This window comes from Budorcas taxicolor, chromosome 1 (assembly GCF_023091745.1).
Source record: "Budorcas taxicolor isolate Tak-1 chromosome 1, Takin1.1, whole genome shotgun sequence".
Taxonomy (NCBI): Eukaryota; Metazoa; Chordata; class Mammalia; order Artiodactyla; family Bovidae; genus Budorcas; species Budorcas taxicolor.
The window spans coordinates 52,863,876-52,891,283 of record NC_068910.1 but is presented as its reverse complement, the minus strand read 5'-3'; the positions used below and the strand labels follow the sequence as shown (position 1 = coordinate 52,891,283).

The window sequence follows — 27,408 nt, the reverse complement described above, 5'->3', positions numbered from 1 at the left end:
TGGAGGCCCAACAGTTAGGACACCATGCTCTCACCGCTAAGGGCCCAGGGTCAGTCCCTGATCAGGAACTAACATACCACAAGCCACATGGCGCAACCAAAGAAACCCCCCAAAACTAAGAGCCCACAATGTGCTGCCTACAAGAGACCCCCCTTAGGGCAAATGACACACACAGACTGCAAGCGAGGCGACGGAAAAGGATATTTCATGCAAACGGAAGTGACAAGAAAGTGAAGAGGAGCAATACTCGTATCAGACAAAACAGACTTTAAAACAAAGGCTATCAAGAAGGACACTACAGGGCTTCCCTGGCAGCTCAGTGCTAAAGAATCTGCCTGTCAATTCAAGAGACAAAGGTTCAGTCCCTGATCCAGGAAGATCCCACTCGCTGCGGAGCAACTGAGGCCGTGCGCCCCAGCTTCTGAGCCTGCGTGCAGCAACCACTGACGCCCGCAGGCTGCAGCGCCCGTGCTCTGAAGCAAGTGAGGCCACCTCAGGGAGACGCCTGTGCCCCGAAACCGGAGAGAAGCCCACACGGACAGAAATTAATACCATTTTAAAGGCACACTATGTAATACTGAAGGGAGCAACGTGAGAAAGCCTTTCACACTCACCAAGATATATACACCTAGTACAGGAACACTCACCTACGTAAAATACTAATGGACATAAAGGGAGGAATTTATGTAAATACAGTATTAGTAGGAAACCTTAACATCCCACTGACATTAACGAACATAACTTAGAAACAGAAAAATCAACAAAAATAAATCAATATCAAATAAGTTGATTTTTTAAAAAACCAATTATACGCTAGAACAGTTAAGACTTGATTATTTTCAGGACATTTTTACCCCCAAAACTCAAAATACAGTTTTTTTCAAGTGCACATGGTTTATTCTCTGCAACTGACCACATACTAGGGCACAAAACAAAGCTCAACAATTTCAAGAGTATAAGCATTATTTCAAGAATCTTCTCTGACCACAACAGAATGAAGCAAGGAATCAACCACATGAGTAGAAATAAGGGAAAAAAATGATTTCATGCATACTAAACAACACGCTACTTAAAAAACAATGGGTCAACAATGAAACCAAACAGGAAATTTAGAGGAAATTGATATGACAATATAACCATACAAATGTGCAGGAGCCAGCAAGAGCAGTTCTGAGAGGGAAGTTCCTAGCAATGCAGGTCTTCCTCAAAAAAAAAGAGAAAAATCTCAAACAACCCAGCCTATCACTTAAAAGAGTTAGAAGAACAAACAAAACGTAAAATCAGCAGAAGGAACCAACCAAGACCAGAGAAAATAAACAGACTGGAGAAGAATCACTGAAATGAAGAGCTGGTTCTTCGAAAGCCTAAACTGCAGTGACAGCCCTCTGACAAGGCTCACCAGGGAGCAAAGAGAGGGACCCACACAAACAAATAACAAATGAAAAAGAACTCTCAACTGATGCCACAGATACACAAAAAAGCTAAGAGAATACTACGCTCAATTATATATGCCAAAAAATGCAACAACCTAGAAGAAATGGACAAGGTTCTAGAAACATACAGCCCCTGAAAACTGAAGCAAGAAACGTAATTTGTACAGAACCTTCACTGGAAGTGAAACAGAATTTGTAATTAAAAAAAAAACTCCACAAACAGAAAGTACAGGACCAGATGGCTACCGAACATACAAAGAACTTACACTGATTCCTCTCAAACTCTTCCAAAAGACTGAAACTCTTCGAAAAGACTGAAGAGGGCAACAGCCCCACAGACATTCCAGGAGCCACCATCACTCTCACAACGAAAGCAAAGATCCCACCAAAAAGGAAAATTACAGGCCAGTATCTTTGATGAATTTAGATGCAGAAATTCTCAGCAAAATATTAGCAAACCAAATCCAAGAACATATAAAAAGGAATGCACATCATGACTAAGTTAAATTCGTTCTAGAGTCACGAGGACGGTTCAGATATAAGCAAATCAATGTGATACATCACATCAACAAAAGACAAAAGCCACATAAGAAGCACAAAAAGCATTCAACTACCATTCCCAATAGACACTCTCAGAAAAGTGGGTACAGAGGGAACATATCGCAGTGTTATCAAGGCACTGATGACAAATCCACCGCCAACATAATAGTCAACGGCGAAAAGCTGAAAGCATTCTTGCTAAATTCAAGAACAAGGCAAAGATGCCTACTCTCACTAATTCTACTCAACACAGTATTGGAGGTACTTGCCACAGCAATCAGAAAAGAAAGAAAAGCTGTCCAAGTTAGAGGGGAAAAACTAAAACTGTTACTATTTGCAGATGACATGATACTCTATACAGAGAAGCTTTAAACCTCGACATATGAACTGTTAGAATAAATGAACTCAGCAAGATGGCAGGATACAAGAGTAATATACAGAAACCTGCTTCATTTCTTTACACCAACAATGAAATATTAGAAACAGAAAGTAAAGAAAAAAATCCCATTTAAAACTGCATCCAAAAATCTTGGAAACAAATGTAGCTAAGAAGGTGAAAAACCTATATGCTGAAAACTATAAAACATTAATAAAGGACTGAAGATATTTCAAAGAAATGGAAAGATATCCCATGCTCTGCGATTAGAAAAATTAATGTTTTTGAAATGGTAATAACTACCGAAAGCAATCTTCAGATTTAATGTGACCCCTATCAAATCACCCATGACATTTTTTACAGAACTAGAAGAATAAAAAAAAATGTATATGGAGCCATGAAAGACTCAAAATCGCCAAAGCAATCCTGGGAGGGGCGGGGGTGTGGGGAAGACAGGCAGCATAACTCTCTCAGACCTTCAGACAATACTACAAAGCTACAGTAACCAAAACAATGTGGTACAGGTACAAAAACAGACATATTTATCAATGAAACAGAACAGAGAACCCAGAAATAAATCCATATACTTTCGGTCAATTAATCTTTGACAAAAGAGGCAAGTGTACTCTTTAGCAAGTATACTGAGCAAGTTGGACAGCTGCGTGTAAATCAATGAAGTTAGAAAACACCCTCACAACCTGCAGAGAAATAATCTCAAAATGGCTTAAAGACTTAAACATGAGACATGACACCATAAGACTAGAAGAGAACAAAGGTAAAACATTCTTTGACATAAGTCATACCAATGTTTTCTTAGGTCTCCCAAGGCAATAAAAATAACAAAAAAACAAATGGGACCTAATCAAACATACAAGTTTTAGCACAGCAATGGAAACTACAAAAAAAAAAAAAAAAAAAGACAAGACAATCTACAAAATGGGAGAAAATAGCTGCAAATAATGCAACCAACAGGGGTCAAACCTCCAAAATATACAAACAGCTCATACAACTCAACAACAACTAAGACAACCCAATCGAAAAATGGGCAAAAGACCTTAAAAGACATTTCTCCAAAGAAGACATACAGATGGCCAATAGGTATATGAAAAGATGCTCAACATAGCTAATTATTACAGAAATGCAACTCAAAACTATGCGGTACCACTTCAACCAGTCAGAATGGCTTCAAAAATTCTACAAAAACCACATGCTAGAGAGGGTGTGGAGAAAAGGGAACCCTCCTACACTTTTGGTGGGAATGCAAACTAGTGCAGCCACTATGAAGACAACTGAAGGGACTCACACAAAATCCTGGGTTCCGAACCTTTTTCAAAATATGCTAGGCAATAAATGTTAGGAGACAAGTCTGTGAAAGAACTGATAGTCATATAAGTTTAAAGCGTTATAATTTCTTTAAAAAGGTGTATAGAAGTAGAATTTATGATTACTCGAATGCATTTTTAATGCTTATTCAAATGTATCTTTTCAAAAATGCAGCCTACATGCAATTCATTTTTCTACTTTTTTCTTAAAATGTTGGGAGAAATTAAGAGGTAAATTACCACAATTCTACAACCAATAACATACTCATCATTAATACTGCAAGGAGCAGAGTCAAGTCCTAGAAAGTCATCTGCACTTCTAATATGGATTATGGTCAACCTCAGGTGTCAGCTGGGAGAACAGAAGGAAGCCTGCTAGGGTCATGGAAATACTGGACAGAGGCGGTATTTTTGAGGGAATAAACTTGTATAAATTAACTGACTTCCACATTTAAGACTTGTGGGGAACTAACTCCCTTAGTGGGCCAGTGGTTAGGGGCCTGAGCTTCCACTGAAGGAGGCAGAGATTCCATCCCTGGTCAGGGAACCAAGATTTCGCATGCCATGCTACAAATACTTGTGCACACTACTACAGATACTTCAACATTAACAACCATTTAAGTAATAAACAATTTATCGGCTTAAACCTAAGCTTGATCAAACTAACACTGAGCGAGTTTATCCACCGCTCTGTGCTTCAGCTTTGAAAATCTGTAATGGATCAACAGCACTTCCTGGGTCACTGTGCAAGTGGGACAATGCACACGTAGTACTTAGTACCCTGCTTCGTGCACAGTAAACACTCAGTGACTGCAGGTCTAATACTTTCTCACTACAGATGCTGGACCGCAACTTCTAGCAATGTGAGGTGTCTTTATCCAGTTTAATGATAACAGTCGTAAGGCACGAATATTCTGCCAGGCCCAAAGACAGACACATCCGAAGTTCTTTATATAGAAGGGTGAGTTTCCATGGGCTCATTCATCCCATGGTATGCACCTTAACTTATTCAACTTTTCCCTAAGTAAGAGAGATTCCAGTTACTTCCTTTTTTCTCATTAGAAACGAAGCGATAATGAATGCCCTCAATCTCTACACTGTCTCTGCTGATCTTTTCATGTCTAAAATAGATTAGTGCATAAACTATTACCGTTCTTTCAAATATGAAACTTAAGTCTCAAATAATTGAATGCCTACCCATCAAAATCCTAAAATATTAATACCCAAATTAAGAGTATCGCCAGAGGCTACAAATTAGAATTACCTGAAGAAAAACCTCATAAATTCTAAATTTGTATGTCAAATGAAAATTCAGAAGCTTAAAAAAAAGTTTTCTTCCACATCTTACAATAATCACTAACTAGTCTAAAATCTATAGCTCTTTCCACAAGTTTGAGGAAATTAAAGATTTTATTTATTGACAGAAAAGCAATCACAAAATACCCTTAAGTGAAAGTCACTCAGTTGTGTTCGACTCTTTGCAACCCCATGGACTATATAGTCCATAGAATTCTTCAGGCCAGAATACTGGAGTGGGTAGCTGTTCCCTCCTCCAGGGGATCTTCCCAACCGAGGGATCAAACGCAGGTCTCCTGCATTGCAGGTGGATTCTTTACCAGCTCAGCCGCCAGGGAAGCCCAAGAATGCTGGCGTGGGTAGCCTAACCCTTCTCCAGGGCATCTTCCCAACCCAGGAATTGAACCGGTGTCTCCTACATTGCAGGTGGACTCTTTACCAGCTGAGCTACCAAGGAAGCCCAACTCTTAAGTGAATAGATGTTAATTCCCATTTTGCTGTAATAAAATAGATACACACACAAAGAAACACACCTAGGATGTAGCTGCTTTTCTTGAGGGGGATGCAACTAAAGTCCAGTTTCAGCTTTATCCCTTGACATATGCAATTTTTCTACAATGAGTATACACTATTTTTCTAACAACAAAAATGTTCAATTCTTTTTAAAAACAAGAGTCCAGGACCTCCCTGCTGGCTCAGGGCTAAAGAATAAGCCTGCCAATGCAGGAGACACAGGCTTGGTCCAGGAAGATCTCACATGCCACAAGGCAACTCAGCCCGTGCTCCACCGCTACTTTGCCTGTGCCGACGAGCTGAGGACCAACAGCTCCTGGACCTGAACACTCTATAGCCCGCGCTCCCCAGCAAGAGAAGCCGCCGCAGGGAGAGCCAGAGCACCGCACTAGGGAGCAGCCCCTGCCCGCGGCACCCGGCGAAAAGCCGGCGCAGCAACAAAGAACCAGCACAGCCAACTGAATTACTAACCCAACAACAACATCAGAGCCCCTAGGGCTCTCAGTCCCCAACAGATGCAGGTGTCCAACAAATGAGTTCCTCATATGCATAACCAAGTACTTTCGTTAACACTGGTAGGCCTCACTGGCCAGTGCTCCCGCTGCTCAGCACACCTCAGAAAGAAAGTCTTTACTCTTTCTAATGGTAAATCACCCCACATCTCTATTTTCTATTCTGCCCTCTCTCACTTTCAAATCGGCAAAACACAACATTCTCATTAAGCGGAAACAAGATTTAACACAGTTTATTTTAGCCACAGACTCCACTTTGGTGCAGTCTATTCTCAGCACAAACCTGCTTCACGCCCGAGACCAAGTCCCTTGCTAGCTGGACTTCTGATTCATTCTCAGGTTCCACACTGAAACCATGTTCCTAAAAATAACTGACATCCTTTCCTACCTGCCTCTCCTTCGGATTTTGTCTTGAAAACACCCTGTAACACATCTTGGTCCATGCCCTCTTTATGAAATCACTTTCCAGACTATTGCTTTGTGGGCACAGTAAAACGTTCTACAATTTTTGTTAACTGAAGCTGTCTGAGGGAAGGAATCTAATTTTCTATTATTGCCACGAATCCAGGCTGCGATGGCAAAAGGCCATTTTGGACCTCCGCGCACCCTTACGTCAGCGCGGCGCGGCCATACCGACCTTGGTTCAGGTACGTGAGCGTCTCGTCCTGCAGCTTCACGGCGGGAGATGTCGCGGCACACATCACGTACTGGAAGGGTGGGTGTTTGGTCTCGTCATCCAGCGGAAGGCTGGAATCTTCCTGCTTGAAAATGGGCAATGCCAAGACATCGCTGCAAAGAAAACGCAACACTGACCTTACTCGGGGTTTAAACTACTTTAAAACATATAGAAGTATTTAAGGGCAGTTTCTTTTAAATTTCAAGATCACAGATATTATCAAAAGGGACCTCCCTGTGGTCTAGTGGTGAGGGTCTGGCACTTCCACTGCAGGGGTCAAAGGTTCGCATCCCCAGTCAAGGAACTAAATCCCGCATGCTGCTCAGTCGCCCCCGATATGTAGAATAAAGTAACTATTAATGCTAATTTGGCACCCCCAAAAGATAGCTTCAATAACCCATATCTCTAGTGGGAGAGAGAGGAGTGGGTGGCTATAATTAGGCAGAAGTATTAAAATGAGAAATATTTAAAGTAAGCAGTATTTAATAGTTAATAAAGTCCAAACTACTGATAAAGAGATCAGGCTAATAATATATCTGGTACTCAAAAAAAAATTATATCAAAAAATTCTTTAAAAACTTGAAACTCATTCTTTCTATTAAAAAGAGCAAGAGTATGGAGCCACCTGTTTTGAAAGGTAGGTCACCCTGGCACCATGAAATTACAAAGAAGCATTTGATTAAAATAGTACTTTATAAAAAGGTCCCTGCTAGGCTTAGCCAAGTGCTGAGAGCACAAAGCTTCACACTCAGTCTAAAACAATGGCTTCTTCTGAGAAGCAAACAGTAGCAGTATAAACAGCTGCTATTCCCCCCCCCCCCCGCCCCGCCCGCCCCGAGAATAACTTGGAGCATTGATCAGGAGGGGGTAGCGGGGATCTTCTGGGGTACTGTCTATATTCTGTTAACTTGGGTGGTTAAACACACATGGATATATTTGGTTTGCCTTTAAAAAAAATTGGCTATCTTCTACATACCACAAAATTCACCCTTATAAAGTGTATGATTCAGTGGCTTTCAGTATCTTCACAGAGTTATGCAGTCTTCACTGCTATCTAATTCCAAGACATTCTCAAGCACCTCAGAAAGAATCCTCATACCCCCAGCAGCCACTCTCTATACCCCTACCCTACCCACCACCACCCGAGCAACCACTGACCTGACTGTCTCTATGAGCTTGCCTATTCCAGATATACAATGCAAACAGAGTCACGTGACCCTTTGTGACTGGTTTATTGACACTTGGTGTGTTTTCAAGGTCCATTCATGTTGTAGCATGTGTAGTACGCCATTCCTTCCTATGGCCGAATGATATTACATTCTATGAATATACCATATGCTAATTATCCATCATCGGACGATGGACCTTTGACTTGTTTCCATTTTTTGGTTATTAACGAATATGCTCCTATGAACACTTGTATATGTTCTGTGTAGACATGTTTAATTCCTTTAGATTTGTATCTAGAAGTAGAATTACTGGGTCATATGGTAACTCGTGTATCTACCTTTTTAAGAAACTGCCAAACTGTTCGGAGAAGGCAATGGCACCCCACTCCAGTGCTCTTGCCTGGAAAATCCCATGGACAGAGGAGCCTGGTGGGCTGCAGTCCATGGGATCGCTAAGAGTCGGACATGACTGAGCGACTTCACTTTCACTTTTCACTTTCATGCATTGGAGAAGGAAATGGCAACCCACTCCAGTGTTCTTGCCTGGAGAATCCCAGGGACGGGGGAGCCTGGTGGGCTGCCGTCTATGGGGTCGCACAGGGTCGGACACGACTGAAGCGACTTAGCAGCAGCAGCAGCCGCCACCAAACTGTTTTTTAAAGTGGCTGTACCATTTTATATTTCCACCATTAACATGTGAAGGGTAGGGTGTTTTTTTTTTAAGATAATTTGCTGAGCTGTACATTTATATCTTGATGACTTTTCTACATCCATTTCTCAATAAGAAGTAAAATATCCAAATGAATAACTAGTATAACAAGGACCTCAAAGACTTGTCTGAACTGCTTATTTGTTCTTATGAGCTGTTAACTGACAGATATCTGGCTGGCCCATTTTAATTAAATTCAACTTTTAAAAAAATGTGGAAATAAATGAAATGAAAGGGAAACCCTGTATTTCCTCTTCCCACATACATTTCTATTAAAGCACCAGACTGATTATTCAGGGACTAAATTACACACTAATTCTCCTTCATTTTACACCTAGAAAATGTCAAAACACTTCTAAGCCGAAAGTATAACTGAGGAACGCATAGTTAGCAATGGTCTCCAGCCCTCTTCTAGAACACAGAGATATAAAAACTTTTCAGGGAATTTACAAATGGTACTTTAAGACTCAGAGCAGCTCTCTTTATGAAACTACAGCAGTCAAAGTAGCTCCACAGTAGATTAAAATAAAAATATATTCTATTTCACATATATGTAATTATTTAAAGTTTTCTGGGTGAGAGAATTTTCTGGTGGTCCAGTGGTTAGGAGTACTCCATGCTCTCACTGCCGAGGACCAGGGTTCAATCCCTGGTTAGGTAACTAAAATCCCACAAGCCGTGCAGTTTGGTCAAAACAAAAAAAAAAAGTTCTCTTGGTGAGAAAGGAAAAAAATGAGACGAGAGCTAGAAATCAGATGCTTTAGTTAATCATACTAAAAAGTGAAATGGAGAATAATTTTAAGATCTTAATGCTAACTGCCTTGGTTGATCATTACATACTTAAGACATCAGATTGCAGAAGACTGGCTATTTATAAATAAACTACTGCTGCTGCTGCTGCTGCTGCTGCTGCTGCTAGGTCGCTTTAGTCGTGTCCGACTCTGTGCGACCCCAGAGATGGCAGCCCACTAGGCTCCCCCGTCCCTGGGATTCTCCAGGCAAGAATACTGGAGTGGGTTGCCATTTCCTTCTCCAATGCATGAAGGTGAAAAGTGAAAGTGAAGTTGCTCAGTAGTGCCGAACTCTTAGTGACCCCATGGACTGCAGCCTACCAGGCTCCTCTGTCCACGGGATTTTCCAGGCAAGAGTACTGGAGTGGGTTGCCATTGCCTTCTCCGAATAAACTCCTACATACAGTAAATAAAATTATATTTGCTTCAGATCCTAGAAGGCCACCACCATTATATTCCCTTGGTTATGGTAGCTCAGACAGTAAAGAACTGCTTACAATGCAGGAGACCCAGGATCAATCCCTGGGTTGAGAAGATCCCCTGAAGAAGGGGCTGGCTACCCACTACAGTGTTCTTGCCCGGAGAATCCCCACGGACAAAGGAGCCAGGCGGGCTACAGTCCATTGGGTTGAAAAGAGTCAAACACGACTAAGTGACTAATACTTGTATTTCCATAGCTTTCTATGCTTTTGGTAGGTGCTAAAAACTCCTGAATAAACATAAACCTGTAGAGATCATCTGCTGATGCAATCCCGATCAACTTTTTACTTTACTAGAAAGACAACGCATTCCAACCAACACAGCAGCCAGAGTGAGCCTCTTCAAACAGAAGTCAGACCATTTCATTCCTTTGCACTCTCTCCATCACCTCACTTTAGAAACCAAGGTCCCTGGAAGGACCTGGTTCAGTCGCGCCAGCCTCCTTCCTCAACTCCTCCGGGGCCTCTGCACTGGCCCTACTCTGCTGATGGCCTCCTGGCTCCCTGCATTCAAATGTCACCTTTTCAGTGACAACTGTAATCCTCCATGGGTACTTGCAGCTGCTCCTTTCCTGCTCTATTTCTCCACAAAGCATTTCACTTTCCAACACTATACCAGACTTACGTTTGTATCCCCCGTAAGTATAACTACCCCCCAAATTGGTTTCTCTTCATAGACTCAAACCCAGCATCTAGCACAAAGGGGCTCAAATATCTGCTCAACTGATGAATGAACTGCAGCACTGATAGTCAATCATTGCTGAAGTGAAAAGCCAGCTCTCCAGACAATCTGAGATCATAATTTCTACCAGGATGAGCCATAAGGAAAGTTCTGGTATTCAGTTCATTTTGTAACCTCATATTCCAGGCAGGTAGGTCTCCCAGGGATCTGACAAGCAAATGAAAAGACACACAAGGATTCGAATTATTCCAAGTAATCCTGAAATGCCAGTATCCAAAAATATCCAAGCACACAAAGACAAACACGACTTTAGGCGCAAGAACCAACAGCAAAAACAACAGATGGCAATATACCCAGTTCCAGATCCTGTCTGCTGGCATTCAGTGCTTTCCTGACTCCGCTGCAGAGGGTTAGAGGTCTGAAGACTACACAGATAAGACATCTTGCCAGCTAGAATCTTGTTAGGTTGCTCTGAAGGGAAATGAAGAGGGAGTGGGAAAGGGCAGAGGCAGGCAACCACAGCTACAGCAAAGTTCAAGGCAGCAGCAGCAGCCATGCCTCCAACAGCAAGCCCTTCTCCCTGAAGCCTTCTAGCGCTCTCACAATCAAATACTCCACTAAACCCTTCTCTGCCTGAAACAGCTCTATGCATTCTATTTTCCCAACTGGACACAGACCAGTACCCACCAAAGACTTCAAGATGCCAGAATTACTGAACCTATAAGATAAAATTAAGCTTACTTTGTTTAAAGAAACAAAGAACGAATATTTAACAGTAAGATTACACAGAAATGAAGAGTATATAAGGAAAATGGAACATAAACAAAAAGTTATCCGGAAGGCAGCACAGAAAATGCCGAAGAGGTGTTAAGAGAGAAAGGGAGAAGATTTTACACTGAAGTGTCAGAAGAGGAAGAACGGGCAGAGGCAGGATCTGATACAAAGGCCCAGTCAAGTCCAGACCAATGAGGTAACACTAAATCGCTGATTTAAGAACCCAAAATAACCGGAGTAGGATAAGCAGTTTTTGAACCAGCACCCAAAAGCACATCAAGAAAAACCTGTAAGCCAGTATGTGGGTTCATATTTCAAAAGTCCAATTTTTCCAGTAAAGTACCAACTATGGAAATTCCACTTAAAGTAGGCCCTGGCAGGAAGAGTTGTGGGTCTGAGATGGGGCCACCCCATCCTTAAGCAGAGCTGGAGAGGGACTGGGCGAGGGCACAGAGGTGAGACCACCAACCAGCAAAGGGATGCGCTTGAGAGCGGAGGTGGTGTGCTTCTTTAGAGCCACCCTCTGTTACCTAAGGAAGCATCGGATTTAAGCAGGGTTACGGTTGTGTTAAAAAAGAGGACAGGGGAATAAAGCAAAAGGGGGCAAGAGAACAAGGGTATATGTGGGCAAGTAACTACAATGATTGACCAGGAAAATTTAAACTGGTTGGGGAAGAAAACAGGAGCTCAAAAGGGTACGTGGGTGCGTGCTCAGTCACTCCGTCCTGTCTGACTTTTTGCGACCCTATGGACTGTCCCAGGCTCCTCTGTCCATGGGATTTCCCAGGCAAGAATACTGGAGTGGGTTGTGATTTCCTACTCCAGGGGGTCTTCCTAACCCAGGGATCAAACCCAAGTTTCCTGCATTGGCAGGCGGATGGATTCTTTACCACTGAGCTACTGGGCAAGCCTCTTCAAGAGGGTGAGAAATTGTGATCTGAGAGCAGTGGTTGTATTAATAAATTTTAATGGGTCCAATGATGGCAGAAGGAGGGTAATGAGGGAGAGAGTGAAGGACAGGGGGCAGCAGGTGAACTCTGAATCTGAGATTGCAGGTGGGTCGCATGATGGGTAAATCCAGGTCTAACGTATGACCACAGGATTGAGTAGCTGAGATAATGTCACTGTAAGAAAGATACTCAAGGAACGGAAGTGTCAGGAAGGCTGGAAGGCCCATTTGAATATCTTCTGAAATCACCATGAATGAACAGACTAGTTGTGTTCACTGTGACAGTGAGCCAGGATCTTGAATTTTTAAAATAAGAAATGACCCCCAAACCAGATGACTGCAATCACTGAGGACCTGGTGACAATCAGTGGCGTGAAATTCAAAGCTGGGGGTCTTGCAGAAAAGGAGGGAGACAGAACAGTCCGGAGGCAGCTGTGAGAAGCCGGAAGGATCCCTCCCCAGGCTCCTGGTGCAAGAGCTGCTGCTGCTGCTAAGTCGCTTCAGTCGTGTCCGACTCTGTGCGACCCCACAGACGGCAGCCCATCAGGCTCCACCATCCCTGGGATTCTCCAGGCAAGAACACTGGAGTGGGTTGCCATTTCCTTCTCCAATGCATGAAAGTGAAAAGTGAAAGTGAAGTTGCTCAGTCGTGTCCGACTCTCAGCGACCCCATGGACTGCAGCCCACCAGGCTCCTCCATCTGTGGGATTTTCCAGGCAACAGTGCAAGAGCAGGGTTGTGAAAATAAGCCCCCGGCAGTTGCGAGGGTCTCAGGGGAGAAGGGTCCTCAGATAGCAGGTTTCCACAAGAGCAGGGTAGGGGAAGACAGCATTAAGAGGCAAAGCTGGCTATACCAGTTTCCCAGGGTTGTCATCACGAAGAACCAGAAACTAGAGGCTTAAGACAGCAGCAGCTTCCGGTCTCACTGCTCAGGGGCCGGAAGTCTGGACCCAGGTGCTGGCTGAGCACTGGGAAGGAAGGCCTCTCTCGCAGCTTCTGGGGTCTGGCAGCGGATGCTGGGAGCTCCTCACGCGTAGGTGCACCACTCCAGGCCCATGGCCAGCTTCTTCCTGTGTGTCTTCTGTATCCCCTCTGTGTGTGTGTGTGTCTGTGTGGGTCCAGACTTCCCTTTTCTATAAGGACACCAGTTCTCTCCAACTAGTGCCCACCCTGATGACCTCATTTTAACTGGATTACCTTTGTGAAGTCCTTATTTCCAAATAAGGTCACATTCTGAGGCACTGTGTGTGTGTGTGGGGGGGGGGGGGGGGTGCCTGGGACTTCAACATATCTTTTTGGGGGACACACAATTCAATCTGTAACACTGACCGCTTGGGAGATTTTTCTGATAGACTGAGAATTCCGGAGAGTGAAGCGGGAGAATTTTAGGAACTGGTCAGAATGGGGAGCTGGCTACAGAAATGAGCACATGCAGAGCACCGTGCCGAACACAGGGCAAGGAGTGTCCTGGAAATCTGGAACTTCCCCTAGTCCCAACAAACGAGATCCAAGCGCAGCGGGCTTCCCTGGCTCAAAGAACCCAACTGCCAGTGCAGAAAATCCAGGTCCTGGTTCCTGGTCCGGGAAGATCCCACATACTGGGGAGTAACTAAGCCTGTACGCCGCAACGGCTGAGCAGAAAAGCCGAAACTGCTGAAGCCCGCGTGCCCTGGAGTCCATGCTCTGCAAAAGAAGCCGCCATGAGGAGCCTGCACCAGTGCAGCTGGAGGGCAGCCCCTACTCACCGCAACCCGAGAAAGGCCCTCACGGCAACAAAGATGCAGCACTGCCAAAAATTAAAAAATAAGAGTCAAGTGCACAAAAGGACTGGTCCAGTGTGCCCTAAAAAGTGAGACACACGTCTAGGAGAGACTGATCAAAAAGAGAAGGCACTAATAAAGATGAGTAAAAGAGATGTAACTAATGATATAAAAACCAGTAAGATGAGAATATCACTAACAACTATAGCAACGTATTTGAAAATATGGATAAGATGAACAATTTTCTAGAAAAGTTAACACCAAAACTTTAAGACATAAAAAATTTTACGGGACTTCCCTGGTAGCACAGTGGATAAGAATCTGTCAATGCAGAGGACACAGGCTCCATCTCTGGTCCGGGAAGAGCCCACGAGCTGCAGAGCAACTGAGTTCCTGCTGGCCACAGCTACTGAGCCACAGTGCCCAGAGCCTGTGCTCCTCAGCAAGAGACGCCACCACAGGGGAAAGCCCGGGCACCACGGGGAGGGGCAGCCCTGCTGGCCACAGCAGGGGAAAGACCACGCAAAGCCATTAACAGCCAGCACTGCTGCTAAGTCGCTTCAGTCGTGTCCGACTCTGTGCGGCCCCATAGACGGCAGCCCACCAGGCTCCCCCGTCCCTGGGATTCTCCAGGCAAGAACACTGGAGCGGGTTGCCATTTCCTTCTCCAATGCATAAAAGTGAAGAGTGAAAGTGAAGTCGCTCAGTCGTGTCCGACTCTCAGCGACCCCATGGACTGCAGCCTACCAGGCTCCTCTGTCCATGGGATTTTCCAGGCAAGAGTACTGGAGTGGGGTGCCATTGCCTTCTCCAAATAGCCAGCACAGGCAAAGCAAATAAAATCATAAAGACATAAAGGGCTTAAAAAAAAAAAAAGTAATGTGGTTAGGAATTTTCCCCTAGAGAAAACTCTCACAGAGGAGTTCTACCGGACTTTCAGGGGCAGCTCCTATACAAACGATTCAACAGGACAAAAAACGAGGAATTAACCTTATTCCTTATGAACACGTATGCAATTGTGACATCAAAACTAGGTACAAACAAAACTAGAAAAGAAAGTGAAAAGCTCAAGTCAGCCATAAGTATAGATGCAAAAAGCCTAAACTGAGTATTAACAAATCAAATTGAAGAGTGTAATGACAAACCATCATCTAGCTGGGTATTTCCCAAGAACACAAGGACAGAATCCAGAATCTGCAAACAGGACAACAGCTTTAGAACACTGACAGGCACTGGATTTATAACAGAATGGCAGTATAAAGAGGTGAAGAACAGTGCTCATTTGGGCAGCACATATACTAAAATTGGAACGATACAGAGAAGATTAGCATGGCCCCTGCGCAAGGATGACATGCAAATTCAGGAAGCATTCCATACTTTTTATACAGAGTGAAGTAAGCCAGAAAGAAAAACACCAGTACAGTATACTAACGCATATATATGGAATTTATAAAGATGGTAACGATGACCCTACATGCGAGACAGCAAGAGACGCAGATTTAAAGAACAGTCTTCTGGACTCTGGGGGAGAAGGTGAAGGGGGGATGATCTGAGAGGGTGGCGTTGAAACGTGTGTATTACCATATGTGAAGCGGATCACTGGTCAAGGTTCGATGCATGAGACAGGGTGCTCAGGGCTGGTGCACTGGGATGACCCTGAGGGATGGGGGTTCAGGATGGGGAATACATGTACACCCGTGGCGGATTCATGTCAATGTATGGCAAAAACCACTACAATACTGTAAAGTAATTAGCCTCCAATTAAAATAAATAAATTTTTAAAAAATAAATAAAAATTCTCAAATGGAAAAAAAGAGGTGAGAAATAAAGTCTTTTCAAAGATATTAGGTAAACTGCAGGCTCATACCAGAGAAGTCAATGGCAACCCACTCCAGTACTCTTGCCTGGAAAACCCATGGATGGAGGAGCCTGGTAGGCTGCAGTCATGGGGTCACTGAGTCAGACACGACTGAGCGACTTCACTTTCACTTTTCACTTTCATGCACTGGAGAAGGAAATGGCAACCCACTCCAGTATTCTTGCCTGGAGAATCTCAGGGACGGGGGAACCTGGCGGGCTGCCATCTATGGGGTCGCACAGAGTCAGACATGACTGAAGCGACTTAGCAGCAGCAGCAGCAGCAGGCTCATACAACTGCAACTAACTGGCCCTCTCATACAATACCAAAAACAGAAGGGGAAAAAAAAAACAACTCTAGAGAGATTGTAAACTTAGATGTAATATGTAAAGTAATAAACCTTCAGAAAAGACTATAAGACTATTGTTATGACCTCAGAGCAGGGAAAGACTGTAAATAAAAAGGCTGGTCAATCTGACCATATCCCAGTCAAGACCTTCTGTTTAAAAGCCACCATAAAGAGAATGGGAAGGTGTCATGGAGTAGAAGAGAGCTGTCTGTGACATATATGTGTAATCAAGGCTAGTATCCAGAATACATAAAAGACTACAACAAGAAAATAAACACAGGCTTCCCTGGTGATCCAGTGGTTAAGAATCCTGCCTGCCGCTGCAGGGGACACAGGTTCAATCCCTGGTCTGGGAAGATCCTGCATGCCGTAGGGCAGCTGAACCCCACGAGCCCCAACTACTGAGGCCCGAGCTCCCTAGGGCCCCTGCTCCACGACAAGAGCAGCCTGCACACTGCAGCTAGACAGTAGGCCCCCTTGCGGCAACCAGAGAAAAGGCCACACACAGCACAGTCAGAAATAGACATAAAGAAAGATGTAAATACCTCTCCAAAAGTGGGGGGAGGGGAACTGAATGCAAACAAAGGTGCTGCCTTCAAAACCTGGGGGAGAAACTTACAGATAAATATATAGCTACGAATGGACTAGAAGCACACCAAAAACAAAGGCTAAAGTACCTAACTAAAGACAGAAAATCATCAGAGTAATCAAAACAGGAAAGAACCACAAAGATGAAACAGAAAACACAATCAAGAAAAACAAAGCCAAAATTTGATTTCTTACAAAATACTAGATATAGACAAACTTCTGAAATAGGTCATGGAAGAAGGAAAACACACAAGAAACACATGGAGTGAAAGATATGGTGTAATCACAAATATTGGAGGGATCAGTTAAAAACAGAAATTCTGGAAAAAATTCCCACAACTAAGACAAGTTGTGAATTTCCTATGTCCATTAAGTGAATTTAAACAGGCAAACACCTATGTAGGCAAAAATAAAATAAAATCATCTAATCCAGATTATCTTTATAAAAAGCTTTATAAAACCTTGAAGAAAAAATTAAGTCCCATGCTCGGATGGTAAAGAATCCGCCTGCAATGCAGGAGATCTGGGTTCGTTCCCTGGGTCAGGAAGATCCCCTGGAGGACATGGCAACCCACTCCAGTAATCTTGCCTGGAGAATCCCATGGACCCAGGAGCCTGGTCCATGGGGTCACAAAGAGCCAGACACGACTGAGTAAGCACAGCACAGAAAAATATTTAGCCCATAAAAAGAAGGTTACCCAGCTCACAGGAAGCTGATACAGCCTTAATGTTTTTTAAAAGGACAGGCAAACAAAAAAAAAAGAAAGAAGAAAGAAAATGGAGGCTCAATCTCAGCTAGAACAGAGACAACCTATTTATGAAACTTTGGAAGCATTCTCTTAATCAGTAAGTAGACTAAAGACTCAAGTTCTTGGTGTTTCTAAACAACACTGCAGTGAAAGCTAAGGCTTACCCCACACTAAGGCAAGAAAATGAAATGTAAGGATTACACAAGAAGAAACGAACCCATCACTATTTAAAGATATCAACTAGGATAACTAAGCCCCTAAAATTATTAGAACTAATAAGTTTGGCAAGGTCCTGCAGAGGAGGAGAGAGAGAGAGAGAAATAAAGAAAGCTAAAATAAGAAAAAAAACTACAGCATTCCCATGTGATTTTCCTTCTATCCAGAAAGATCACCTTCCACCTTGAGAAGACTTCTTAGTTATTCGCTGGTGAGCAGCCAACAGGTGCCGTGGAAAGAAGTGGAGGTCAGACCCCCAACTTCAAATCCTATTTGTTCCCTTTGTGGGGCTCTCTGAACTCTAAGAATGGGTTTGTTTTTAATTTAGTAGAAAATACTTTAAATATCCACACTCTAGGCACATGTTAGATGAGAGGTTCTCAAAGTATGGTTGTGGAATCCTGGAGAACCTGAGATTTTCAGTGGTTCAGGATGTCAAACCTATGCTCAGAATAATACTAAACCATTATTTGCCTTTTTCACTCTTGACATTTGCACAAAACCAATGGTGGTTGAAACTGCAGGTGCCTTGGCATCAATCAACGCGGTAGCACCAAGCTGCACAAGCAGTCATTGTATAAAAACATTAACTTTATTAAATACTGGTCCTTGGGTAGGTATAACGTATTTCTGTTGCACACTTAAGTGCAATGGTTTTCTAAAGAAAAGGTTTCTATGAAACTGATCTGTGAATGGATTAAGCAGCTTCTCTTACAGAATATCATTTTTACTTTAAAATTGACAAACTATGATTATTCATTTCTGAGTATTTGACAGAAATTTCCTCAAAAATAAAGTGAGCCCTTTATTTCAAGGCAAACAACTATGACAGCATTTGTTACCAATGACAAAATCTGCAGCCTCCTTCCGTGCTTTCTCTGATGAGATGGTGGTGATACTAAGGAATCTGATTTTTTGGTATTGCATAGTGAAAAATGAGAACATTGAAAAGATTTGCAAAACTCAAGAAATCATTATTTTCAAAAAAAAAAAAAAAAAAGAAATCATTATTTTCCAAATGACCAATACTTGCACATTTAAAAGTATACAGGTTCAGAGACCCAGTCAAAGTTCAAAACAGACCAACTGATTCTAATGTAACAATATAAAAAGTACATTGACACAGTTTCAGATTGCACATTGCAACTTCAAGAAACTGCCTCTTGTCAAATGCTGGTATGCTGGTATACTATCAAAGAAGAATATCCAGAATGATCTGAAACGGCTATTAAAATAATCTCTCCTTTTCCAACCACATATCTATGTGAGGCTGAACTTTTTTCAATTATGTCAACCAAAATAGTATACTCTAATAGCAGGTAAGAGAATCCATCTGCTTTACTATGCCAGACATTAAATAAACTTGCAAGTATAAAAGAATGCTATTCTTCACGTTTGATTTTAAAAAAGTTTTCACATAAAATATATTTGTGATAATGTATAATGGTTTGTAATTGTTTTCTAAAATAAGATTAGTAAACTGTAAAAGTTTCTGATTATGAATGGACTACAAAACATACAGTATGCTATTTTACTCAGACAGACTGAAACAAAGTAATCCATAATAAAATGACACCAACGAGGCTCTACTCTCCTCAAAATCATTCTGCTGAAATGACAAAGAGCCTTGGAAAGCCAAATAGTATTCATAGGTATAGTCTATGTTTGCCTTCAAAAAACTGTCACATGTTTGAAAACGTAACATTTCTAGTTACTACATATCATAAATATCAGAGTCATAAAAGAGAAGGAAAGACTGAGGGATTGTCATTGAAGGAGAAAAAAAATAAATGCAATATAGGATCCTAGACAGAACATGGATTAGAAAAAAGGCAATACAGAAAAAAAAAAAAACACTGAAATCCAAATAAAATTTTGTTCTTCAGTTAACAGTTCTGTACCAAGGCAGTTTTGAAAACTGTACTCTGACTATGGAAGTAGGAGATGCTGGGTAAAGGGTAGATGTCAGCTCTCTACACTATCTTTTAAACTTGTAAATCCTAATAATAAACTCACAAAGTTTAAAACAGGAAGACTCTACTACCAAGATTCAGCACAGAACCATTTCCAAAGCAAGCGAAACAAAAATGATACAACTTCTAAATTCAGTGACAGAACCTACAGCAAAAAAAAGGATCAAGCATCTTTTTTTCCTTTCCACCAAAAGTAAACATTTAAGTTGTCCTGGCCAACTGGCAAGTGTTACTGTGATGAAACACATCAAATTATGAGACCATATCAATAAAATACCAAGTTTCAAACAACACTGAACGAAGGACACAAACTGTGCTGAACTTACTCTTAGGGGAGTGAGGGGACCACCCTGATTTTAAAAATTGAACACAATGAAATCTATGGACAAATAATAGGATATGTATAAATTAGTTGAGTGAATGGTTAGTCTACATAAATATTACTTTTTGAATATAAGGTTTCAATACTCAGCAAATGTTTCTCCAAGGCAATCAAAGTATATTATTAGAATCTATCCTTTAGAGCAGGGGTCAACTAGCTACAGCCCAAAGGCCAAACCCAGCTGGCCTGTTTTTGTACAACCATGACCTAAGAATGGCTTTTATATTTTTTAAAAGGTTGTAAACAAACAAAATAGAGTGACAGAGATCCTCTGGCCTACAAAGCCTTAAATACCTGCTTTAAAGTATTAAATTTTACTTGATTAAGTGAATTTGATTATAATTTAGTTATTAATTATAAAGTCCAATGTGGACACTATAACGGAAGTACATTTTTTTAACCAACAATTTACTGAATTCTTTTAATATTAAACCCAGAAAGTTTTTGAAATTTGAAATGAGGAATTTTATAGAAATTATTCCCAATTCTGGAAGTAGTCTCAGGTACATTTCACTGATTCTGAGAATTTCCTATACTTGCAAGAAATGTCATCCACTCAGGAATATTCTGCTTTAGCATGAGACCCACAGAAAACCATCAGCTATTAATAGTTACATAATAAAATATATCCTCAGTAGTCTTTTATTAACTTAACACTGATCACAAAGTTGAAATTTTCCCATTTCCTCCAAGGGTCTATAAACTGACCTTTTAACATTTTAATCAGTATAGAAAATCTGTCTTCATCTCAAACCAGTTTTGATTTAGCAAATTATTTATAAACTACAAATGTACCTCCCAACTGAGACTATATGTAAAATACACCTTTTGTTTCAAAACAGATTTAAACCACAGTGAAGTTTTACAGAGCTCAGGCCAATGCCCTTTGGGAAGGGAATTATTTAGTATCAAAAATATTTTTATACATAAAGAAGTCACATTAAAAAAAATTTTCAGATTACTCCTTAAATCTTGAAAACTAACTTACTATAAATTATATATTTTTTGCGAACCCTCAAGATGGAATGAAAATTACCAGGTGGCCCAAAAGACCTTCCTAGAATAGTTTTATTGAGTTTTACTTTTTTGAGTCCTTTGGTTATCTGCTCCTTACTTCACAGAACATGTATGACCCAGATTTCAAGTTACAATGGGTTTCAGCCTTCATTCAGTGAGGGGAAACTCAGTCCTCTCTTGAAACGGTAGTGCCACTGACAATCACTTTACTAACAATCACTTTAACATCTACCAGCTTAGGTTTACTCACTTGGAAGAACAGGACTGGCCTATTAGCCTTCTAAGGTCTCTAGCCATCTCTAGACGCCTGATACTGTAACTTAGATTTTAAAAAATATTTATGACCTGCCTCCTTTCAAACAGAATCTGCAGCAGCCTATCCCTTATATACAAATGAGATACTGGGTACACACAGATGAAAAACACACACTGAAGAATGGAGTGTAGAAAACAAAAGGGAAGAAGCAACGATTTTACCAGAAATTAGCCTCATCATAATCCAATACTATCAGCCTACATTGTTTAATGCAAACATACATTTCAAAACTGTCAGACTATTGAGAGAAACCACAGGTTTCCTTCATGCTATCTTCCCCCAAAGCAGAAGCAATCATTTCCTAAAAGAAGTGTTTAGAAATACCTCTTGATTTAAGCATTCAAAAAGCACAGGCAGTAAGCAGACTTCACTCTGAAAGAAAAATGGAAAGTTGCCTCCAGAGCAAATTTGTATCAACAAGTCGCTTTTCCAGTAATTTCAAGTTGAGCACCTCAAGTTTATTTCTTCAACTTGAGAGAAGAAATGAAACAGACAAAAATCACAAGCCTTACTTCCCTAGAACTCGGGCATGTCCCGCTTCCCTGATGCCTAAGGAGGCCACTGCCCTGCAGAGCAGAGAGGCTTGGGCACTCCCAGCTCCAGGGCCGGGCATGGGATGCACAAGGGCCATCAAAGGAGGTCTGCAACAGCCCCAAGTTTTCTTCAGACCTTCTCTAGATCATGGCAATCTTGGAATCTGCCAAAGTTTGCATTTCAAATGAAGGGCCTTGAATTTGCAAGAGGCAAGTAGTCTCCTGGCTCTTCTCAGATTTTGAGGACCCAATTAAATCCAAAAAAAATAGACAGGTTCCTTAAAAGTGGTATTTGCCTTCAAAGATACTTGAAAATTCAGAGTAAAAGACATACACCATGGATCTACTAACTGAAGACAATCACTGGAAAAAAGTTTCCCCGTGGAAAGTGTTGTTGAAAGACACAAATTTACAAAGATGTCAGACATTAAGAATAAGGTAGTAAAAAGGTTTAATATCAAAACTCTCTTTCTTGGCCACAAACAAAATGTTCATTAGTTGGCTGAAACAAACGGCCAACTAATGAACCTAGTTCTGAAACAAACAGAACTCTAGAAATATAAAGAAGTCTCTCAACAACAGCTCACAATAACCCTCAATAAGCAAAGCTCTCAGCAGCAGACCTTCACTAACCATAATTGAGAATAAACACTGAATTTGCCTCACCTGCTCTCTTCTGCCTTGACTGCAAGTCCAGGGTCTCCAGGAGCAGCATGGCTTGTGTTCCCACTAGGGAATCAGTGCCTCTAGAACTGCCGACAGGAGCGACCCTATGACTTTCAGCAGCTCAATTTCTTCAACAACTAAGACAGTTGTTCTAGAAAATAAGCCACCTCATCCAGAGCCCTCAGGCTGCACAGCTGCAGAGAGAGGAAGTGCCAAGTTCAGGAAGACCTGCACAGATCAGGTCAGGGTCACAGACTGATGACCTAAGGCTTTCCTCCAGGCGCTTCCACACCCTACAAACCATCTCCACCTTTCAGCTCAAGAGTTTCCCTTGAAGATTGAAAAGCCTCCCTACCATGCGAGGTCTGCTCTGACCCAGAAGTCTTTCTTCTTGCCTTTTCATTCTCCCTGTCCTTCCCTAGAGCTGCAGTGAGAAATTGGACAGCACTTTCAAGACACCAGGCGTTAAAGACCATCTATGGAAAATCTCACATAATTCGCACTAAGGAAAAGCTGCCTAACCACTGAAGTTAACACTTCAATCGGATGAACGTATAGTATGCAAACTGTTTTTCCAAAAAAAGTGCGACAAAATAAAAATACAGAGCTACCAAACTGGTAGGAAAAAACAAGCGAATTTTCTTCAGGATCAAGGCAAGAGACTAAGCTCAGATGTGTTTCAACCTCTCAAAATTAAACAAAATGAATGGCAGCTTGTACAGAGAGCAGAGACTAAACAAACTTTTGTTTTTGTGGTGCAATCAGTGCATCCTAAAGCCTTGTTCAAACGGAAACAGCCTCGGAGGGTATTACCCCCCAATGAAAAAAACCTCACCTTGAGACAATTAAAAAAAAAACCTAAGTTAATGTGCTATTTCTTCCATGAGGATACTTCCAATTATGATATACTTACTACTGAAATAACAAGAGATTAAAATTTGTAACCAGGAAAGACTACAATGTAGAACAGAGTAGGAACTGATACCAAAACCTTGGAGAGTGTTTCCCAACACAAGCCCTACCATTTCGCACACCTTATTCCAGCTCTAAGTGGCTTGTAAACCATTTGCAAGGCGAGGTAGCCCCTTCCCCCAACTCGAGTCATCATAACAGCGGGGCGTATTTTACAGCAAAACTGTAGCCCTCAGGAGCGGCCCGCAGGGCCGAAACCTGCGGGGCCGCCCTCCGTTGCCCGCCACTGCGGTGGGCAGAGGCCCGCGGGGCTCCATGGCGCGGGCAGAGGCCCAGGGTCGTGCAGGCCTCTCCCAAGGAGACGGAGGCTTCCGCCCGCCCGCCCCCGGGCACTGGTACCTCATGCTGTAGGCGCCGGCGCCCAGCTCCTGCCCGATGCCCGAGAGGCTGGCGTCGAAGTCGTGCACCAGCCCGGACTCTATCACCTCGTCCATCTTGAGCACCCAGGCCATCTTCCGGCCTCGCCGCCGCCCGGCGCGCGGCGCGGTCTCCGCGAGCGGGGCGCAGGGGCCGGAGCTCCGCGGGCGCGTCCTGAGGAAGGGCGCGGGTGAAGCCTCCGGCGGAGCGGCGAGTGGTCACCAGCGGCGGCCCGGGCGGCGGCCGGGATGAGAACAGCCGGGGCCGCGCGGGCAGGGCACGGCCAGCCCGGCGAGCAGCTGCAGCGGGAGCGGCCGGGCCGCCGGCAGCGCCTCCCTCCCGCGGGCGCCGGCCCCGCGCCTCATGCCGCCGCCGCCGCCCACCCCCTGCGCCGCTAGCGCTAGCGCCGCCGCTGCCGCCGCCCGCCCCGCCCCGAGGCCCCCGGTCGCATCCTCCCCGGGAACGCGCGGGAGCGGGAGCGCAGCCCGCCCGTCACCCTAGCACCGGCCTCGACCCCCGGCCCTCGGCCCGCCCGCCCCGGCTGGAGCGCCCCGCCGCCCCGGCCCACCCCGCCGACGCCGCACCACCGGCCCGAAGGCTGGTTTCTACAAGGCTCCGGCTCGAGCTCGCTCGCCGCTTCCGCCTCCCGCGGCCCCGCCCCGGCCGCGGCCCCGCCCCCGCGCTCGCCCCGGGCCTGGCCCGCCCCGCACCGCCCGGGGTTTCGCCGCACTCCCGACACTTAGCTGTGAAGGAACCGTAGGGCAGTGTCGTACGGCCCCGCCCACACGGCAGGTTCCCAGCCTCCGCGGCCTGGCGGCCTCCCTGCACGCCAGCCCGGGAAGAGGCGGAGCCAAAGGGCCGCCCGTTTCCGCACAGCCAGAAAGGCAGGCTGATTGACAGGCGACCTGAACAATAATGGCAAGCGCCTGATCGAGGCTCCCGTGAGTCTCCGTGCCTCTATACTAAACCACCAATCAAAATCTTTTTCTTCTTGGGCGGGTTCTAGGACTGAATTTGCTGCCAAAATAGAGAATTCATTGGGCCGTACTGGAGGAAGCCGCCCTAAACCCTACTTCTGGAGGTTCTTCGATTTCCTGTGGTCTTTGTGGGTAGTTTCTGGGTTTTGCCCACGCTATAGATGGGTAGTGGTTATGCGTCTCAGCCATTAGGGGGCTACTGGCTGTTCAGCCCCGTCTGGGGGCTGAACGACCGGTTAGGCCGAAAGTTTTGATTGACGTGAGTGTAAGCCAATCGATACTCCCGAGAAAGGGCTCCGGAAAGTTACCTAGACTACTACCTACCTTGAGCAGTTTGGCTAGCTTGAGGTAGAAGGGTTCGTTCTCAAGCTGTTATGCTATTGTTATTGTTCATGGTTCTGGAGTTCGCTGCACATAGGGGTATTCCCATCCAGGGTCTTTGCTGTCGAGTCAAGGATACCCATATTCATGTCTATTGCTGATGCTGTGGACCCGGACCTCAGTTGGGCTGCTGAAATACCTACACGTAGACTTTCCGTGTCTTGACATCCATACACCTCTGCAGCTGGAATCCAAAAGCAAGTTCCAAAAGACAAGTTGGAGAAGTTACTGGTGTTTTAGGACAAAGATTCTTCGCTTGAGCGAACTTTAGTCAGGCTCCCTATCTTCTCCTGTCCTATCTGTAAAATTCAGGCCTAGCAGGAAGGAGTCATTTTAGGAACCCTTTATTTCTGTATCTGATCAGATTCCTTAGTCTCCACCATCACCTAGGTAATATCTGATCACTCTTGCCTGCCTTCAACAAGAAACCTATTAGGTGGGTTCAACCAGAAACCCCCTTACCCTTTATGTTTCCTCTTAGTAATTTTCTATCCGCTGACCTCTGCCCTCCTCCTTGGCTCTAAATTCCCACTTGCCATGCTGTATTTGGGTTGAGCCCAGTCTCCTTGGGCTTTCCAGGTGGCGCCAGTGGTAAAGAATTCATCTGCCAATGCGGGAGCAGCAAGAGATGCAGGTTCAATCCTTGAGTTGGGAAGATCCCCTGGAGTAGGATATGGCACTTCACTGCCTGGAAAATTCCATGGGCAGAGGAGCCTGGTGGGATGCTCCTTGCACTGAAAAGAGTCAGACATGACTGAGCACACATGTCCCAACAAGGCTCTAGATATTACATCTATTTTGGGGCTTCAAAATCACTGGAGATGGCAATTGCAACCATGAAATTAAAAGACACTTACTCCTTGGAAGGAAAGTTATGACCAACCTAGATAGCATATTCAAAAGCAGAGACATTACTTTGCCAAGAAAGGTCTGTCTAGTCAAGGCTATGGTTTTTCCAGTAGTCATGTATGGATGTGAGAGTTGGACTGTGAAGAAGGCTGAGCACTGAAGAATTGATGCTTTTGAACTGTGGTGTTGGAGAAGATTCTTGAGAGTCCCTTGGACTGCAAGGAGGTCCAACCAGTCCATCCTAAAGGAGACCAGTCCTGGGTGTTCATTGGAAGGACTGATGCTAATGCTGAAACTCCAATACTTTGGCCACCTGTTGTGAAGATTTGACTCATTGGAAAAGATTCTGATGCTGGGAGGGATTGGGGGCAGGAGGAGAAGGGGACGACAGAGGATGAGATGGCTGGATGGCATCACTGACTTGACGGACATGAGTTTGAGTAGACTCTGGGAGTTCGTGATGGACAGGGAGGCCTGGCGTGCTGCTATTCATGGGGTTGCAAAGAGTCGGACATGACTGAGCGACTGAACTGAATGAACTGAACTGAACTGAGGTGACTCAGGGGGTAAAGACTCTTCCTGTAATGTAGGAGACCCAAGTTCAATCCCTGGGTTGGGAGGATCCCTTGGAGAAAGGAATGGCTACCCACTCTACTATTCTTGCCTGGAGAATTCCATGGACAGAGGAGCCTGGTGGGCTAGAGTCCATGGGGTTGCAAAGAGTTGGACATGACTGAGTGACTAACACTTTGACTTCAGTCTTGTTGAGCCCCGTCTCCCCAAATGCAAAATTCCATTGCAGTGGTCCCTCTACCTATAATCATGGTCCGTCCATCTTTAACAATTATCATGGATTTTTTTTTTCCTTAACACTTAAGGCCTGGGGCCAGAAACTGATACAGAGTCTTTATTCTGCATTGTATTTTATCAGTCATTGCTCTTTACAGCATTGGACCTTGCTTCTATCACCAGTCACATCCACAACTGGGTATTGTTTTTGCTTTGGCTTCATCCCTTCATTCTATCTGGAGTTATTTCTCCACTGATCTCCAGTAGCATATTGGGCACCTACTGACCTGGGGAGTTCCTCTTTCAGTATCCTATCATTTTGTCTTTTCATACTGTTCATGGGGTTCTCAAGGCAAGAATACTGAAGTGGTTTGCCATTCCCTCCTCTAGTGGACCACATTCTGTCAGAATCAAGGCAAATTGGAAGTGGTCAAACAAGAGATGGTAAGAGTGAA

General features: G+C 43.8%; 1 protein-coding gene and 1 non-coding gene across 5 annotated transcripts in view; one reads left to right on the top strand and one right to left on the bottom strand.

Moving 5' to 3' along the window:
* The window catches only part of UBP1 (upstream binding protein 1), a 64,628-nt gene extending 40,498 nt beyond the window's left edge, over positions 1 to 24,130 (bottom strand). For all 4 annotated transcript variants that reach the window (XM_052650235.1, XM_052650219.1, XM_052650211.1 and 1 more), the window contains exons 1-2: positions 23,940 to 24,130; positions 6,630 to 6,781 (exon numbers count right to left, since the gene is read on the bottom strand). In XM_052650235.1, the coding sequence (XP_052506195.1) occupies positions 6,630 to 6,781; positions 23,940 to 24,052 (265 nt within the window). In that variant the 5' untranslated portion in view covers positions 24,053 to 24,130. The remainder of the gene's footprint in view (positions 1 to 6,629; positions 6,782 to 23,939) is intronic.
* Positions 15,256 to 15,362, top strand: LOC128057848 (U6 spliceosomal RNA). The gene has a single exon (XR_008200341.1). It is a non-coding gene; the product is annotated as a U6 spliceosomal RNA (small nuclear RNA).
* Positions 24,131 to 27,408: the final 3,278 nt, after the last annotated feature.